This window comes from Gossypium arboreum, chromosome 8 (genome assembly GCF_025698485.1).
Source record: "Gossypium arboreum isolate Shixiya-1 chromosome 8, ASM2569848v2, whole genome shotgun sequence".
Lineage (NCBI taxonomy): Eukaryota > Viridiplantae > Streptophyta > Magnoliopsida > Malvales > Malvaceae > Gossypium > Gossypium arboreum.
The window spans coordinates 43,510,642-43,530,836 of NC_069077.1; the positions used below are offsets into that span (position 1 = coordinate 43,510,642).

A 20,195-nucleotide genomic window follows, 5' to 3' on the forward strand; every position below is an offset into this window, starting at 1 on the left:
GGCTTACTGCATATTATGTATTATATATTTATGTTATAGTGGTTGATGAATGCAATTGTCCCATAATTTTTTGGTGTCATGGGAAACTGCTTCTATTAGGATTTTGTATAATTTTTTGATATCATGGGAATCAAGTTGACGACAACATGTTGACTGCTTTTATTAGGATTTTGTATAATTTTTTGATGTCATGTGGAATAGGTTGACAACATGTTCGCAACTTGTTGACTACTTCTATTAGGATTTTGTATATAAATTACTAACTGTATTATTCAATGATAATTTTGTATTTATATGATCATTTTATGTTAACTAATTGTACAATTAATATTGTCTCAAACTTTTCCAAACCCAATACATACAAATTTGCTCATATTAGGCTCTTAAAAATAGGGGAAAATGTCGTAAAAAAAACATTGGACATGAGACAAATATCTATCTCGACCTTTTTAAGTTTGCCTTAGACGGGTTTATCCTAACTTTTTTAAGGTTGCCTTAAACGGGTTTATCCCAACTTTTTTTAAGTTGTCTTGGAAAAGGTCTATCTCAACTTTTTTAAGGTTGTTGTAAATGGGTCTATCCCAACATTTTTAACGTTGTCTTAGATAGGTCAATCCCAACCTTTTCTAAAAGTTGCTTTAGACAAGATCTATTCCAACCTTTTGGAGGTTACCTTAGATGAATCTATCCCAACCTTTTTAAGGTTGCTTTAGACAATTCTATCGTAACCTTTTTTTAAGGTTGCCTTAAACAAGTCTATCCCAACCCTTTTTTAAGGTTGCCTTAAACAAGATCTATCCCAACCTTTTTTAAATGTTTCCTTAGACAAGGTCTATCCCAATATTTTTAAAAGGTTCCCTTAGATAAGGTCTATCCCAACCTTTTTTAAAGGTTGCCCTAGACAAGGTCTACACCAACCTATTTAAGGTTGTTTTAGACGATTCTATCCTAATCTTTTTTAAAGGTTGCCTTAGACAAGGTTTATCGCAACTTTTTTTAAATGTTTCCTTAGATATGGTCTATCCCAACTTTTTTTAAAGGTTATCTTAGACTGGTCTATCCCAACCTTTTTAAGGTTGCCTTAGATAGGTCTATCACAACCTTTTTCAAAGGTTGGCCTTGACTAGGTCTATCGCAACCTTTTTTAAAGGTTGGCATTGACTAAGCCTTTCGCAACCCTTCAATAAAGGTCGGCTTATGTTGACTTATGGCAATGCTTTTTCAAAAGCGTCGCCGAGCCTACGCCAACTGTACTATAGACAACCTTTTTTGGAAGCGTCGGGAGAAGCGTCGCGAAGCCTATGCCAACCTTTTTTGCGTCGTCTTAGGTTAAAAAAAGTGTCGCGGTAAGGTTGTTTTGTTGTAGTGGATGTAACCCACTTGTGCAAATCTCCTGAGAAGAATGAATTAAGCTTGACTGCTAGTACAATCCTTGACCAAGTATCTTTAGTTGCAAGATAATCACGAATGGTGTGTAAAATATCTTCATATTTATTACCGCGTAGGTCACAAGAACTATTCAACCCAATCCCTCTTTTCGCACGCTCTGAATTAGTAAGAAGACGTTGTTTGAGAATGAGCAAAAAAAATATCTCACCCTCTGAGGATCTTGAAATTTCCAAGAAAGTTTCCAAATGACATTCTTCACGTTCCATGATCCTTCTCAAATTTTCCAGTATGCGTTCTTGATTGAAAAGGATCCATTTAAGGATCCGGCCCAAATGATCCTATCTAGTGGTCCAGCTTCCGGCGAAGGTGGAGGAATACCCATAATTCGCCTAATCACATCCTCCGACACCCATAAAAAAATAAATCAATATTCCAAACCCTATCCTTTGTTACCATATCACAAAGTAAATTTTCCTTCTCCAAAATCGAATATGAGGGGATATAGTTTACCAGAGGGCCATAATTCAGAATCCAAGGATCACACCAACAATTGATCAAATAGCCATCCTTGACAGACCATAAAAGATTCTCTCTAACAAGTTGCCAAACCTTAGAGAGACTTCTCCAAAGGAAAAGAGCAGCGACCGCTTGTTAAGGATTTAGACAAACCATTAGGAACTCTATACTTCGTTTTGAGCACCCGAACCTATAAAGCATTTGAGTTGGATACTAAATTGAAACCAAGCTTCATCAAGAAAGACATATTCCGATATTCTAGATGCTTAAATCCAAGGCCTTCACGGGATCTTAGCTAACAAATAGACTCCCAACTAACAAGCATCATCTTCCTTTCCTCTCTCGATGATCCCCAAATGAACTGTCTAACTGATTGCTCAATCTCCTCACAAAGTCCTTTAGAGATCATCATTGATTGTATGAAGTAGCTTGGTATCTTTAGTAACACTAACTTGTCCAAGGTGGCTCTGCTAACTAAGGATAATTTTCTAGCTTCCCAACTTTGCAATTTGTTACAAACACGATCGACAATAAACCTCAGAGTACTACTAGTCACTTTCTCATGAAGTAGGGGAATACCTAGATACAAAAAAAGATTTTGCACCCTATTGAAACCTAAAATATCATTAAGGTGTCTCTTGACCTCTTCATTAACTCCTTTAGAGAAGAAAATATTGGATTTCCTCGCATTTACCTAATGGTCAGAGAAATTACAAAAATCTTTTAGAATTTCACTTAGCAACCTAGCTTGGTTCTCGTTTGCTTTCCCAAAAATCATATGGTCATCTGCAAAAAACAAATGAGAGATAGCTAGACTTGAACAACTACAGTGAATAGATTGTTGGAAAAATGAGTTTGGAGGGAAAAACCAGAGTTTTAAATTTTTTTCCAAAACAAGATCTTAGTTGTGATATCTAAAGTAATAAACACTTAATCAAAATTTTACCATTTTGATTCATCTGGGATGAGCGCTTTGATCGAATAAACTTTTCCGCTATTCTCAAGCTCACGTCTGCCAAGTGTGGGCTCGCTTAGAATCAAAAAATTTTTCACAAAAATTACCAGTGAGATAATTTTGCAATTTCTCTAAACTTTTAGGTCAAGTTGTAAATCAGAAAAATATCTCTTTACAACTTTCTCTTGAATTCAAGTGTGGGTAAATAATGACCCAATGCTCTCTTTATATAAGAAGAGTTTAGATAGTTCAACTATGATTAAACCTAGTCACTTTAATATTAAATTAATCTAATATTTATGATAAATATTAGATTAATTTAACATTAAATCTTATTAAAAATAATATAATGCTTAAATTTAATTTAATATTAAGATAATCTCTTTAATGTTAAATTAATAAAATACTATTAAAATAAGTATTAAACGAAATTTAATATTAAACAATTAAAATAATATTATTTTTAGAATAGTTAATCTGAAATCAAACCACTATTCAACCACCGAAGACTAACCGTCATTTGGCCATCGGGAGGCCGCCATCCCGATCGGCAATCGCCATGTTTAGTGATGCAAGTGCAACGCCTTTAAGACATTCCGAGTCGGTTCGGTTTTGGGTCTTACTCTCAATTTTGGGTTCCTGGGCCCAATTTACAATCTTAGGTCCAATTTTCAAGTTCAATTACTCATTGAGCTAATTGTCTAACTTGAAAATTAACTTCCAAAAATATCATAATAATTTTAATTGATTTGATTAATTTAATTTTACTTAATTAAAATTAATTTTTTCAAATATCACTTAGATTTTCCAAATTAAATTTTCAAGAAAATTCTTTAATCAAATTTTCTAGTTGAACAATTCTTACGACCATCTAATTTAATTCCACATAGAATAAATTGACTCACTTAAATTATTCCAAAAGTCGTAGAATTTTCTACTTGATTCAAATGCAGTCCAATCAAGCTTTTGTTGAGCTAGCGGAATGACCAATCAGACATATACAATTAGGCTCTACTGATTGCAATTATGTCTAGAAACATTGTTCCAATATTTCACAATTACTTCATCATGGAGTTAATCCAAAAAAAGTACCATGATTGAAAACTCCTTATTGTATACTCTTTATAAAAGCAATTCATCCAACTGCTTTGTCCAATGACCTCGTCATGTGTGTGTTACCCTCATATGATATCCTTGATTCCTTTAAGTTATATCCATTCACTCAATGCAATCTTATTTTTATCTCATTGTCAACATTGTGTCTTTTAAATGATTAATATGATCATTGTCAACAATGGCTGTGATAAATTGCTCATTCGAGAATAAGCAACTCTAGCTACGTTCCATAGTTATCAATCCACACAATGCCAATGAGAGGATATCATTACCTCTTTAATTGAGCTATTAATTCTACTATTGCTAGTAAAGCCATGCCATAAACAAGTCATGTACTTAACATACCGACTATGGGCTCGATCATCTTTAGATCATAAGCCTCCATTTATATCAAAGCACATGAGTTGCATACGCATGGTCACTGGCTAACTCAGGATTTATTTAAATCACACTATGAACATCACAAGTGAACTAATTCACAAAAGGATTAAAAATTAATTCATCTTGGGTCCTATCTAATGTATCATTCTACCAATAAATACATCTATGTCTCTACTCGTGGAGTTAACTGCTCCGATAGCCAAGACTAGCCATCTCTCTAATTGGAATTGTAGATGACATAATAATCCTCCTCAATATTTGAATCAAATGCTCACTTTGATCTTTTTACGGGATTACAAACTATTTAGATTATCTGCTGAAGTAAGTTGTCTTTCTCGCAATGTAAAAGTTCTTTACAATGCTACTTATCTTCAGTTTAAACTTTAGACAATCAATGAGCTAATATTTATTTGTCACAATTTCTCTATTCATGCAAAATATAAAAGACATAAATACAAAATACATAATAGTTAAATGTGAAATTAACTTTATGTGACAGCCCTAATTTGACCTTAGTCGGAAAGTGGTTTCGGGACCACAAAACCGAGTCGTAAAAATAATTAACCATTAAATTTTGTGTTTATTGTATGTGAAAAGGCATGTGTGAAAGTTTCATACTTTAATTTTATCATTTGTATGTGAAATTATTAAATAGGACTTATGTGAGAAAATTTAGAAATGTGTTAGGCAAATGTTGAAGTGACTTATTAATGCATGTTATAAAAATGCTTGGACTTGTATGTCAAATATCCCCTTTTGCTAGTAGTGGCCGGCCATGATGATGAATTTATATTAAAAAATGTATTAATTTTAGTTAAATGGTTTTATACTTTAAATAAAAATAAAGAAATTTGGTGATGAAAACAAAGTTCTCTCTTTGTTCAACTTGGCCGAATAGAAGAAAGAAAGGAGGGGAAGAATTTCGGTCACTTGAATCCTTAGGGAGGTTAGTATATTGTGTTAAATTTGTGAAATGTTTACTTATTTTAGGTAAATTATCATGGTTCTTGCTTAGCCCATGCTAAAATTTTCAATAATGATGGGTGAATGAAGCATTCGGCTATGGTTATAAAGGAAGGAATTTTGATTGTTTTATTTGAATTTTGATGATGAATGTGTTGAGGAAAGAAATTGGTCTTTCTAAAAAAATATGAATGGTTAATGCTTATACTAGTAATAGCCGAAATAAAGATGCTTGATGTCATGAATAAATGTTGTTTATATGTTTGGAATTGAGAAAATTTGATGTTTAATCACTTAAGGATTCGGCATTGTTTAAGATAATTTATTTAAAATGTGATTTTGAATATTATGAGTATTGGGATGTAAGTATATGTGTGTGCTTGGTCATAGGAGTTTGCTATGAAATTTTGTTTGGTTGAGTGATGAATGGCCGAATGAACTATAGGCTAGGGTGGATAAATTTTTGTACATAAGTAGTGAGTGTGACTATTGGTTAATGACATTCGGCATTATATTTTTTATATGTGTGCATTCGGTCTTTGGGGGGGGGATAACAAGATGAAGTCAAAATGTTAAAGAAGGATTCTAAGACTTGCTAAGTTGTTATGATCATTGCCGAATGTATATTGGTCAAAGGGAAATTTTCAAATCGTCTATGTATGAGTATGTGAACAAAATATTAAATGAATATTCAGCATAATGGGGTTATAAGTAAATGGCATACTATATATATATATATATAGTTAAATTCGTGTATATGGAAGCATGGTAAGTTATGTGAATTTTTGCTTGTTCATGTGAAATAGATATCGGTATAATAAGCATAAAAATTTAGTCTTGGCATATTATATAAAACATATTATACTTTGAAGTTATGTGACTGCTGAATGTGAATAATAAGTAAATAATATTAGTTAAGATATTAAACAAATTTATTTACATTTATTAAGCTAAAGAGCAAGGAGGATCGAAGTTGGATAGGTGAAAAGAGAAAGCAATAGAGTAACCAATCTACAACCGTTCGAATATACCGAGGTAAGTCTTTGAGTAACAGAACTTAGCTTATGATTTTATAGGTATCATATAAAAGCATAGTAGATAAATTGTGATCTTATGGTTCTATATAAATTACATAGTGAAACAAATGATTTTTATTTTACATGACTTGGAGCCGAATGGTTAAAGAATTCATGTGGAATAGCGAAATGAAATCGTATTACGTGTATGTAGCTATTGAGCCATAAGAGTAAGGGTTGATAAGCATGTTGAACTTGTTTGCTAGTAATGCTAATGGGTTATGATATATATATGCGAAGGCATTCGTGCGGGTTATTATAACCGGGTTAAGTCCCGAAGGCATTTATGCGGGTTATTATAACCGGGTTAAGTCCCAAAGGCATTCGTGCGGGTTATTATAACCGGGTTAAGTCCCGAAGGCATTCGTGCGGGTTATTATAACCAGGTTAAGTCCCAAAGGCATTCGTGCTGGTTGATATATCCGAGCTAAATTCCAAAAGTATTTATGTTTGGAAAGGTGCGATTCTATCGTAATAATTCCGATTAATGTGCTCATAATCCCTAATATGAGCTCATAATCCCTAATATGACCAGGTATGGATCGTATATACATTGGAAAAATTTGGTACAGTATAAGTTGTGATTATGCAATCGCATAATGCTCTCCCGGCCATTCCTTAGGGTTATATGAAGTCTATAGCTCACTCGAGTTACATGAAATTGATTCAAATGAAATTTAGTTAAGTTTGACTTCGAATGTGTAAACATATTGATAGAAGTGTAAATTAAAATGAATATGTGATCTTGTGCATAGACATTTATTTATCCTTATGAATGCTATTTCTTTTGTGTTTTTGTTTCAAATGATTTCCTTACTTATAAGCTTACTAAGCATTGAATCGCTTACTCTGTTGCTTAAATTCTCTGTATTATAGATTTTGTTCGTCACCATCGGACTCGGAAGTGTCAAAGTCAAGTCATCCACACTATCTAAGCCCTTTTGGTACTCTTTTAGTTGAACTTTGATAATGGCATGTATAGGACTGACCTTTGTTGTTACTTAAGTATCTTTTGGTAATGTATATATTCAGTATAGCCATGCGAAAATGGCTTATATATTTTGAGTATAGCATTATAATCATTTTGTATATATGGTCTTATGATATGGTTATTGAGTGGTATGGAAATGCTTGGTAATGATTAGCCATTGGAATGGCTAATCATGATCATATTTGGTGCTATGTATGTCAAATTGCTAGCTAATCCATGGAAACCATGAAATAGGTAAAATTTATCACAAAATAGATTCAGACAGCAATAGTGATGTGAATTTGAAAAATCACTAAAAATAGTAGAAATGGAATTAAATAATGAATAAGTTATGGAATCTAAGCTTGATGAGTCTATTTTCATATGGAAGAAACAAAACAGGTATATGAGCTATATTTTATGAGATGTTTAAATTTTTGTGAAACAGGTCCAGAGCGATTTCTGGATCCCTTGTTATGACTTTGGAAATTCACCATAAATTTTACAAAGATAATTAAAAGTCATGATTTATATGTACAGATTTATTATTGAGTCTAGTTTTATTAGAGACAAACGGCAGAGTCATTGAAGCTCTATACAGGGAGATATCTGATTCGTAATACACAGAGGTTAGAGTAGTCAAACCCTAAAATAGGGGAGACTTTAACTAATAAACTGTACTAATTGGCCCGACCAAAAATTCTAAAAAAAATTAGTAGATAGATGTATGAGTCTAGTTTTAGGAAAAATTTACGGAATTGGATTTTGAGTTTTGGAACTCGAGATATGATTTTTAAAGCGATTGTGATGCGATTAGCCGACTTGTCTCGGAAAATTTTAAAATGAATTGTATGATTTGTTTAAGTAATGAATTAAGTCCGTTAACACCTCGTGTTAGATTCCGGAAACGGTCTCGGGTATGGGGCGTTACACTTTATTTATTTATTCATCGTTCAAATAAATAGAAAATAGTTACATGTTTACTACAATATGGGCACATTTCCCAACATAGACTGCCACTGACCACCTTAAATTTCCAAGTGAATGTTGTGTCCCAACCATTCCATACACAGAATAAATAAATATGGGATAACAGATACCCTTGATGGATACCCATGGTCGGTCTGAACTTCGGGGATGGTACACCATTCCAAAGTAATTGCATAGTGGAATTAGAGATAGCAGACATAATAACATTTATCAAGAGATTAGGATTACTTGCAATTTTAAGAGAACCGTCAATAAATTCTCAGTGAACACGATCATAGGCCTTCTCCAAATCAATCTTCACTGCCATCCATTTTCTATTGTTTTGCTTGCTCATCATAGAGTGAATTACCTCTTCTGCCACAATGACAATATCAATAATGTTATGCCCTGCTATGAACTTTGCTTGCTCCTCATATGTATTGTGACGAGGATTCGATCCTTTGTTGTATTTGGTCTAACTGTTCATGTTTCCTGGACTTTTAAACCAACACTCTATAATTTAATCCAACTCAGTACATGTTTTTATATTTCTCAAAATAGACTATTTATTAAATTAAATTAAATAAACTAAATTTCCAATTAAATAATTTTCTCAACCCAATTCTAATTCTATTAAAATTATATAACTTTACCGTAAAAGAATATATGAAAAATATATTTAATTTTTCTACATTCAATGGATTCACAATGACCAACTAATTTAATTTCATTTTCAAAATTTAATTATTTAATTATTTATATAATAATTCAAAAACCATAAATTAATTATTAGGTCATTCCATTCTTAGTGAGAAAACCACATCCATTTTTGAATGTTTACCATTTCTCTAACTTTATCATTTTTATCTACTTTTGTTCATTTGATTGAACACGTGGTTCATTTCTGGTTTCAACGAGATAGCGAAGGAGTCGATTGGACATATGTAATTAGGGCTCAAATCATTTATAATTAAGTTCTAGCTTTTCGCCTATTAATTTAAACTCAATTAGTCACGAGCTCAGTCAAACTCATTCCACTATAGTATCATGATTGAGCTCTATTTAACGACATACCATTACAAAAGCAACTCAATCAGTGCTCGTTGAATGATCTTGTCATAAGTGTGTTACCCTTCTTAATATCTTTGGGATAAATTTTACATCTTCCTTCATGAAAAGTCAATTACTATAAAATAGTAATCAAGTCATTCATCACATAGACGAACGACCCGTGGCCACGTTTACTTTTCATCAACCATGTAATGCTAATGAGATGATATCATTTACCCATGTCTCGGGCTATGAATTTTACTATTGTGAATGACGTTACATATTGTAGAAGTCGTACACCCAATGCACCAACTTTTAGTTCATTATCTATTCAAACTCGGGCTTTTACTTATATCAAAAGTGTACGAGTCACGCATAGATAGTCCATTATCCACTCAAGATTAAGGTATGCCACACTATGAATGTCACAAGTGAATAAATCCATAAACAGATTCAAGATCTATTCTACTTTGGTCTAGTCCAATGTACAGTTATATCTATGTCTCTATCTTCTGGGAGTCATCTGCTCAAATGCCCAAGACAAGACATCTCCCCAATTGGACTTGATATACAACATATTAGTCTTTCAATTGATTTGTTCATTTCTGATTAGACGAAGGACATGTTTAGGTTCATCAACTAATATAAGTTATTTTTATGTATTATGATCTGACCACGTATGTGACAGCCCTAAAGTGACCCTAGTCGGAAAGCGGTTTTGGGACCGCTAAACCGAGTCACCAAATTATTTGAATATGATATTTATTGTCTAAAATATGTGATTATGAATGTGTGAAAGTTTTAAGCTTTGATTTAGTAAATTGCATGTGAATTTAGTCAATAGGACTTAGGTGTGACACTTTTGAAATGTGATAGGTTAATCTATAAGGATCTATTAGTGCATGTAATCAAAGGGGTGGACTTGCATGTCAATTTCCCCCATTTAATTACTAGTGGCCGGCCATGACAAAGGGTGATGGGCAAAACATGTCATAAAACATGTTGTGCTAATGGTTTATGTGAGAAAGGATAAAATAATAATGGGAAGGTAAATGATGACAAAAAAAATGTGTGTGGTTGCCCCCCTCCATTGCCGTGAATGGAAGAAAGAAAACAAAAGAAAAGAAAAAAAAATGTTCATCTTCTTCTCCTACCTCTCTCAAGCCGAAATTAACCAAGAAATGGAAGAAAGCACACCTAAGGCATTCGGCCATCTTGTGTGGGGGGAATTAAGGTATGATATCATGTGATTCTTTTGGAATTTTTGTGAAGTTGAGTTTGTTTTGGTGCTCATAACATGACCCATGTGTTAATTTTTGAGTTTGTGTTGCAAGAAACATTTGGTTATGTCCTTATATGTCAAATTGATGATAAATTTTTGATATTTGGTGAATGAATATGGGTTTCGGTCATGGTAGATAACAAAGAATGTGGTTGTTGTTCTTGTTAATTTGGATGAATTTTTGGTGGATAGGTGCTTGAAACAAACAAATGATCATGTGTGTACACTAGGTGCTAGTTGAGAAGAATCGGTCACTATATTGGAGGCCATTGCCGAATATGAGTTTAGTTATTGAGAGGGATGAATGTGTCTTGAGTTGATGGAATAAAAGAATGCTTAAAGATGTGTCACAACAAATTATATGTTAAGCTAAGGTTGTTAAATTATCAATCTTTCTTCCTAGCCGAATATGTGTTTATAAAGTTGAGTTGTTAAATAGATTTTGAAGTTAGCCCATGCATTTATTTTTGAATTTAAGAAGAATGATACATTCGACTATGCTTTGATGTGCTTGGATTGTTGTTCATTGAGTAAATGATTGAGGAATGGTTAGAAGAATTTGAATGCTAAACTAGTTGATTTGTTTGATGATATATATATATATATATATTCGCAATGGGATAAAATGTGTATTAAGGTAAGTTTCATGGTGATTATGCTTGTGATGTTGGGTTAATATTCGCATTGAGTAATGTGGGGTAAGGTGATTAATCGGCTATGAAATTAGCTAAATTGAATAGGTATGTTTAATGATATGCTTAGTATAATGTATGATCTTATAACTTGGTTTGGTATTGAGATAAAGGTTAGATGTATGATTGGATTTTGGTATGTGTTAAATTGGTCAATCAAAGATTAAATGATATGTGATTGCCAAATGTGATTGTTAAGTGAATAATATTAGTTAAGTACTTAAGCAAATCTATTGTTTTACTTAAGCTTAAGAGCAAAGAGGATCAAAGTCGGATAGGGCAAAAGAGAAAGTAAACGAATAGCCGTGGACATCTAATCGTCGACCACTTCCGAGGTAAGTTTTAAGCGATTAAACGTTGAGTAAATTCACTCATAATAGGACATAATGAGTTGATTTAATAAGATATGATGTGGCCATGATATGTCTTAAACTCAAATGGTAAGTTCATAAGTGTTTGGACTTGGAAATTTAAGAGCAAATTGTAATAATTTGCTTGGGCAGCAGCAGTAATGTGATTTTAGAAAATCACTATAAATTTTTGGTGTGGAATTATAGGCTAAATAAAATATGTAATCAAAGCTTAGTTGGTCTAGTTTCTTATAAAAGAGACCGTGGAAGCAAAGAAATTTCCTATAAAGAGATATTTAAAGTTGTGTGGGACAGTGTCAGAATGACTCCGAAATCCCCTGTTCTGTTTTTGGAAAATCATTATAATTTTTACAAAAATGGTTATAAGATAAGATTTATATGCTTAGACTCCTTAATGAGTCTAGTTTCAAATGAAATCAAATATAACACATTATGAATTCTGTACAATGAAAAATTTGATTTGTAGTGAAGAGTGGTCAGATTAGTCAAACAGTGAAACAGGGGAAATTTTAAGAAAAATCTGGTATTGATTGGCCAAACCTAAAATTCTGAAAATTTTTTGGATGGAAGATATATGAGTCTATATTCAGGGAAAATTAACGGTAATTGATTTTGAGTTTTGTAGCTCCAGTTATAAATAATTTAGTGACTATTGCTCAGGAAAACAACTTGTGGTGAATATGTGAATTTGTTGTAAACATTGATGAAACTATTTGAGTTGCTTATAAGCTATGGCTGAAATTGATGTACAAGATAAATATGTATATGTGGTAAAGCCGAATGGCTAATGTGAAATATATATGAGATATGTATATGTGGTAAAGCCGAATGGCTAATGTGAAATATATGTGTGATATGTATATGTGGTAAAGCCGAATGGCTAATGTGAAATATATATGAGATATGAATATGTGGTAAAGTCGAATGGCTAATGTGAAATATATGTGTGATATGTAGATGTGGTAAAGCCGAATGGCTAATGTGATAAAGCCGAATGGCTAATGTGAAATATATATGAGATATGTATATGTGGTAAAGCCGAATGGCTAATGTGAAATATATGTGTGATATGTATATGTGGTAAAGTCGAATGGCTAATGTGAAATATATATGAGATATGTATATGTCATAAAGCCGAATGGTGAATGTGAAATATGTATGAGATATGAATATGTGGTAAAGCCGAATGGCTAATGTGAATGTTGTAACATGCGATTAAATGTACATGAAACTTGGAAATATATTCCGGGTGAGACCTGATGACTACGTGTGGAGATTATGTTTGGGTAAGACCCGATGACTACGTGTGGAGAGTATGTCCGGGTAAGACCCGATAACTTCGTGTGGAGATTTCGTCTGAGCTAAAGGTCTCACCGATAATCCGAGTAGAGGTTAAAGCTATAAGACTTCGTAATAAGAATTGCTTATAAATATATTCAATGCGAAAGGTTAAACAGGTATGTACTCCAAGTTTATATATGATGCATACGAGAGCAATCTATGGGACTATTCCTATGATTATGTGACATCGGATTAGTGTGAGAGGTTATGTGAAATCATACGATATATCTATGTCACATGAGCTCACTTTTATGTGAGAGTTTATCGCCTATTGTATATGATGAGATGTGCATATTCGGTAAAGGGATGGTATGCCGAAGGAAGAGTGAAATAAAAATACGAACAACTATGTTATAATTTGATTGTTATCTGTTGACCTGCTTAAAACTTGCTAAGCATTGTAATGCTTACTCCGTTTACTCTGTGTCCTCTGTCTTATAGGTCTCATTCTTGGCTACTGTGCTCGGGGATCGTCAAGAACTAGTCACACTATCACTATCCACCACTTGTTACTTGCTATGTTTAGAACTATTTTATGGCATGTATAGAATAGACTAGTGGCGGAAGAATATTTTTGGTTAATGTATATAAGCCATGCGAAAATGGCATCTTTTGAATGTTTACTTAGTGAAGTTTAAATTTTACCTTTGTCTGTGCTTAGTACTTATTTAAATGAACGATCTTTAATTCAAGAAAAAGTTCAAAATTTTACTGTTCTGACGTGAGTTACAAGTCCGGTAATGTCCCTTACCTATTCTGGCGACGGTTACGGGATAGGGGTGTTACAACGTAATACTACTTAGCATTGTTTAAATATTAGACAACAAGTGAGCCTATATTTGCTTCAATATTGCTTTGCATGCAAAAACCATATAAGAACATTATACAAAGTATATTAATGTAATCCATGAATTATTTTATTAACCAATCTATTCGAAACAATTATAAGTTTACAAATGAATATACTACACTTAGTGCACCAAATCCAACACTCTCATCAATAGCATGATATAGGCATTCATCCTAGCTTTCCAATAGGGATAATTACCACTTTCTAACATAGGAGGACGGGTAATTGAAGATCCTTCCATTTTTAGCAACCAACAACACTAGCAATCACCACTAAATACATTAAGTGTTAAGCTCTGATATCAATTGTTATTACTTAAAGTTGCTGATTGTTGAATGAATGGAACTGCTTGACTGCAGTGGCTGCTATGGCTTAGCACTACAATAAACTGAGCAAACAAAAACACAAAGAACATAAAGGTTTGTTTGCATAGCTCGATTTCCCTATATCTGTAGAGCCTAGCTCAGTGATTAATTCACGATCTTTAATCATCAATACAACAAGCGAATCATGCTCTATCACTCCCTAAGTATAAATATCTCACCTTTGTACCTAAAGATTATAACACTCATATCTGAATTCTCCTCTGAGAATTTAGATAGTAATCTTTAATAGTTTACAATTTCAAGTTGTACTCTCTCAAATGTTCCTCAATGAATAGAACAAAGTGCTCTCAATATGTTCTTGTATAAAACCTAGACAAGGGTCCAAAGCATATCGACTTTAACTTGTTAACATCGAAAAACTAAATAAATACAAAACAACTCATTGAAAATAGAAATCACATAACAACTAATAGAATCATAGTCTAATGAAGTTATGGTCTTACAAAAACATCTTAATCCCAACAAATTCTCCACACAAAAAAGATTGTTTTTATTCAATTGAATTGAATCCAATCCAATCTTCAATAGTCATAGATTGATTTTCATAGATGGACTATAATATCTCCAAAATATCAACACAATAACTAGCCCAAAGATTTTGCTTCATTAAATTATCAACTCAAATATGACAAGCAACTTCACTGTCTCAACCGTGGATTGAAGTGGGAACTGTTGAGTGCCACTGAGCTCATTGTGACACACCTTGCCTCAATAATATTAATATAACTAATTCTAAACTAATTAAATATTTTTAAAATATTCTATAATTACCTTAATTTTTCAATTTATTAACAATTTTGAATAAATTAATTAAAATGTTAAACAAAAATTAATATTATAAATTGAATATATACTATTGATCCATACATCGCATGAGAATACAAATTAGTTGATATTATATATGATTAGATTATATATATATATATATATATATATATATATATATAAAAGAGAGAAGGATCTGCTTACTTGTAAAAGTTACCAGTTTTACACCATTTTTTGACCGGCTAAGATTAAAAGTTAAAAGACGCTTTCCTTTTTTATCTTTCTTATTTTTATTTAAGATAAAACACTAAAATTTTCCTTTTTTTTCCTTCTTGGAACATACGAACTTTCCTTTATTGTTATTGCAATTTACTTTTTTTTTTTTGGTTCCATTAAAATAAATGAATGACTTGTACAAAAGAATCAAATACCGTTGCAAAAGATTATATAAGCCTTCAAGGATAGAAACTGATTTCATGGGCAAATACACATTGTTAATCATCTTAGCAATACAATCAACAGTTTGGTTGTCCTCCCTATATGAGAGTTTGAATTGTATCTCCCTACAATCAGTAAGCATCTTAAAATGCCTTTCTCTATTGCTTTCATCTGTCAACAACACATGCTCTTCTTTGACAAACGATAAGCAAAAGCTTCATTATCATTGCAACTCAATTTTTTATTGCCTTTTCATTTAATATTTATGTTGAAAAAACATATATGAATCATTCATTGACAAAGCAAAACAAGGCACACACTTTTCAAGTGTGCTGCCTGCGAGGTAATTGCTTATCACTCATGAGCAACTTATTGGTTGCGACTTGCCAGAAATTGAATGTTTCAACAAAATCATTTTCAGGTGATGAGAAACCAGAAAACGAAAGCCAAAATTCCAAGTATTAATTGGATTGTTACCTTTCCGCTCAAATTAAGGCCACTCTGAGGTCATTTCTAAATGAGTGGAATTTGAAGCTAACGCCAAAATGGCATTACTTGCATTGGTGTATATCGGCCTAGCTAATGGTCTAAGAAAGAGCTTATGAAAAAAAATTACTTTGCGGTTTGTAACTTGTTTAATTAAGCTTAACAAGATTTTGCTTTTTAATAGTTTTATCTCTCAAACCAAGTTATTAGAAATTGGATTATAACCCAGATGAAACCAAAGAATGAATTTATTTGCAAAAAAATTGAACTTGTAAATTCCTTCTCAAACCACTTCTTAATGATGTCCGATCTTTTTGTATAAATCTTTCATCTATTTTAATGGAAACAATAAAGGGAAAAATCAAATTGTATTGATGATAAGGGAAGTTCGTATTTGTCAGAAAGGAAAACAAAAGTTTTAATATTTTACCTTGAATGAAATATAGGAAAGATACGGTATTTTCTTCTTTAACCAAAAAAATAAAAATAAAAAAGAAGGAAAGATAGAAAAATTTTAATCTCAACCATAAATTAATTTTAAGTTTTACATTATCCTTCCCATATACATATATATTAGAATTAAGTCTGCTGTTGGGCCTAACTCTGTAGGGGTTGTTTCCACTGTTGCGTGGCCGTGAATGTTTCTCACATTGCAAAATTGAGTAGGATGTCGTTGGCCTCCGGGCATTTTCCAGGAATCATCGTATTGGTGCAGCTGTTACGTGTTCCATTGGCTGACAGCCTCTTAGTATGTCCAGCTTCCTCCTTCCTTTGCCATCAACACTTTTGTTTGGTTAGCCTTGATGCTTTTTGATGACCAGATTCCCCATTTTTCACGTCTTGTGGTGTGCTCGTTTGTTCGCTGCCAACCCTTCATGTTTCCTTTTATATAGGGTGGGCTTTCTCCTTTGTTGGTTGCCTTTTTTAGGAATAAATCATTTTAACTTTTAACTTGTTTATTTTTACATATGCTCAAAAAGTAATAATAATAATTTGATGGATAAAATAAAATCCGGATATTCTACGAGCTAATACAAGTCTTGATCAATCCGAAAGGTATGTTTAGCCGATGCATGAGATGCCTCACTCATTACTCCCTGCCAACCCTTTTTCCATCCAGCAGTGACATCAGCTAATGCTTCTGCCAACCACTGCACTGGTTCATATTTATTGCTGCTGCTCCCAATTTATACCAATTATGAATTCCAAGTTATTCATGTTTCAACATCTTAACAGCCATAATGAAAATGCAAATGGATTCAGCTGCAATTAAGACTAGAGAATTTTGTCAGAAGTACTCACCATGGTGATTGAATTCAAGATGAAGTAAGGAATTGCTTTTAACTCCAGTGAGGTGTAGTTAAAAACCTAATTGGTGCCAATAAGTAGTCTTTGAAATTTTTTTAGGAGTAAAAATTAAATTATAATTTTTATAATAATAAAATATAATTTTATCATTTTAATAATTTATATCTTTATAATTTTTAAAAGATAAAATTAAAATTAAGATAATTTTATTCATTTATTTTTATTCAGATAATTTTGAATAATTACTTTTTCACTCTGTTATGTTTTATAAAAGTATTAAAATTATTTATTGATAGAAAATATTTAATAATATAATTTCTTAAAAAATAATAATATAATTATTTAATAAAGATACATATTATATATTATTTTTTAATTATCTTTAATATATAAATAATTTATAAAAGTTTTTAATCTAATGTACTTAATAATTATTTTTATTCCCACCTCACTATTATAATTATATTTGAATCTAAACACATATTTCATGATTGTTTCTATTTTTATTGTTATAATATCCAATCTCATAACTATAATAATTAATCTCACCATCACCATTTATTTTTATCTCATCAAAATACCGTCCATCCAAACTAAAGTTAATATTCATGCAAAATCTTGGTAACTAAAACAAAAAGTGTCAGCATTTCATGTTAGTACCAATTCCACTTTTACAAACTTATGATATGTCACGACTCATCATATTGCAATCCCAAATTGGACACCAGAAAAAAGGAAGAAAGTAGTGGAAAAAGAAATATACCTTTTGTATTTAATGATTATTTTCTCCACTCAATCGTCAAAAGAATGGACCAAAATTTAAAGTTAAAAAAGGAATATATTCAGAAACTTGGAGATTAAACTTGGCAAAGAGATTCTTTTGAGAGAACAACATGCATGGGTTCCCACTCATACGTCCGCTGCTCATGATGAACATATGATGGACTTGAAAGATGCCAAGGATCAAGAAAATATAAAATTATCATATATATGTGGAATTTGTTCTGTGTTTGATTGCCGAAAGGCACCATCTCACTTTTTTCATACTTTCTGGTTATTGTGCATACCAGAAGGAATCCAATCCACTATGCGCTTATATATATATATATATATATTTTTCTCCAATGAAGTTAATCATCAAGCAATAACAGATTATAAGAGCGTGTGAGAATGGGGTTGACCGGTGACAGCTCAATGGGACACTACGCTGATTGGGGAAGCAACAAATACAAAGGAAGCCAGAATGGGTATGCAGTGGCTTACACCGAAAGTGAATGTTATAACCAAATCCACAAGCCCACCCATGGGATGATCAAACCCCAGAAAGCTTATGGGATGGCTGAAACCTGGGATGAGGAGCATGCTCAATCTTACGCCACCTACAAGTCCCAAACTGGACCTCCAATGTTCAAAACTCAAGTTCATGGTCCTTCTTGGAATGGCTTCGGCTTCCACTCCAATACTGCAACTGCCCACATGCAATCCTATGGCTTTAGTAGCCCCGGAAGAAACGAAGGTCGTGTTTATGGCTATGAGGGCCCCACCCCAGCCGCTAGACACCGGAAAAGTAATGGCGGAATGGGCCATGGTTTCGATAATCATGGAAACTACGAAAAAACTAAGGCTTACGGTTATGAAGAGAGCAATGGGTATGGGGAATACACGATGAATGGGATGGCGCGTACCCAGCCGCACCTTCGCGGCAAACACACCGGACATGGAAACGGGTTCGTCAAGAACCAAGCTTACGGCCCTACCAAAAACATGGGCTTTGGATATACTGAAGCCGAGTATAACAGCCATTCCAAAGAAGAGCAGTACCAATACTACGGCGGAACAGGTGGATACCATGCTGGCAACGACCACTCGGCTAAAGGTCTGATAAGGAATAATTCGGGTGATAACAGCTGCAGTGACTCTGAGAGTGACAACGACGACGATGATTATGGGTTTAAGAAGAAGGTAATGCTTTTTATTCTTTTCTCCAATACATGGAACCCAATCCAAATATTAACCTCATCTCTCTTTCTTCTTCTTTTTTTTTTTTCGTTATAAGGCTAATGATTTCTATTTACAGGTCTGGGTAAGCAGAGCAATATGAGGAATTCTAGATATGCATGCATGTACATGGTGGAGATGTTGGCATGATGAAAGCCAGACAATATAAACTACAATAAAATAAAATTGCCATGTAAGAAACTAGAGAATAAAGATTAGCCCTTATACACATATCTTGTTGATGTTTGCGTATAATGTAATATGTGGTTATGAATTAACGATTAAACCTCACTCTAGATGGGAGTTTGAGTTTTTTTTTTTTAAATATGCTATTGTAAAATGAAATAATTAATACTAACAGAATAAATTAATTGAGCATAAATAAATAAAATAATCAATATATCGTGTAAGAATTACTACCCTAGAGGCATGTCTGTTTTGATCGGTGTAATCGTGTAATAGACATTACCCTCCAATGTTAACACAATATTTCAATATTTATATATGAAACACAATTAGCATTGCTCTTCTCAAGGTATTCAGAAAAGTAGACTGAAACTAAAGTTGAAAACTTGGTTGGGAATCTGACTGGAAAAGTTTTCAGAACAGAAAACAGGCAAGCTAAGAAGGGTAGAGAAGAGATTATTGTTTACTTGTGTTGTGGAAAATGAGAAGAATGATCTGCAATTTATATTGTTTTCTAAAGGGGCAAAATGGTTGGAACGATGAAAATGTGCAAGTGTACACAATCATATTAAGTAATAAAGTGACAAGAACATAGATTTGTCGTACCTATAGGACTGTGCAAGAAAATATTTGAAATGCATGTTTAAACAATTTGGTGGAGGAAAAATATAATGATTTGTAAGAGGTGTTCTAAAAACTAAAAATTA

The 20,195-nt window shown here is 32.7% G+C and overlaps 1 protein-coding gene across 1 annotated transcript; it reads left to right on the plus strand.

Annotated features, from left to right (window-relative positions):
* Nucleotides 1-18,402: 18,402 nt before the first annotated feature.
* LOC108469095 (uncharacterized) lies at nt 18,403-19,627 on the plus strand. The gene is made up of 2 exons (XM_017769984.2): nt 18,403-19,266; nt 19,382-19,627. Exons 1-2 carry the CDS (start codon nt 18,475-18,477, stop codon nt 19,403-19,405), a joined length of 816 nt encoding a protein of 271 aa, XP_017625473.1. The 5' UTR covers nt 18,403-18,474; the 3' UTR covers nt 19,406-19,627.
* Nucleotides 19,628-20,195: the final 568 nt, after the last annotated feature.

Coding starts and splice junctions, on each gene's coding strand:
- LOC108469095 (XM_017769984.2), top strand. CDS start 18,475: ATGGGGTTGACCGGTGACAGCTCAATGGGACACTACGCTGATTGGGGA. Junction 19,267..19,381: donor ATTATGGGTTTAAGAAGAAG/GTAATGCTTTTT, acceptor TTCTATTTACAG/GTCTGGGTAAGCAGAGCAAT.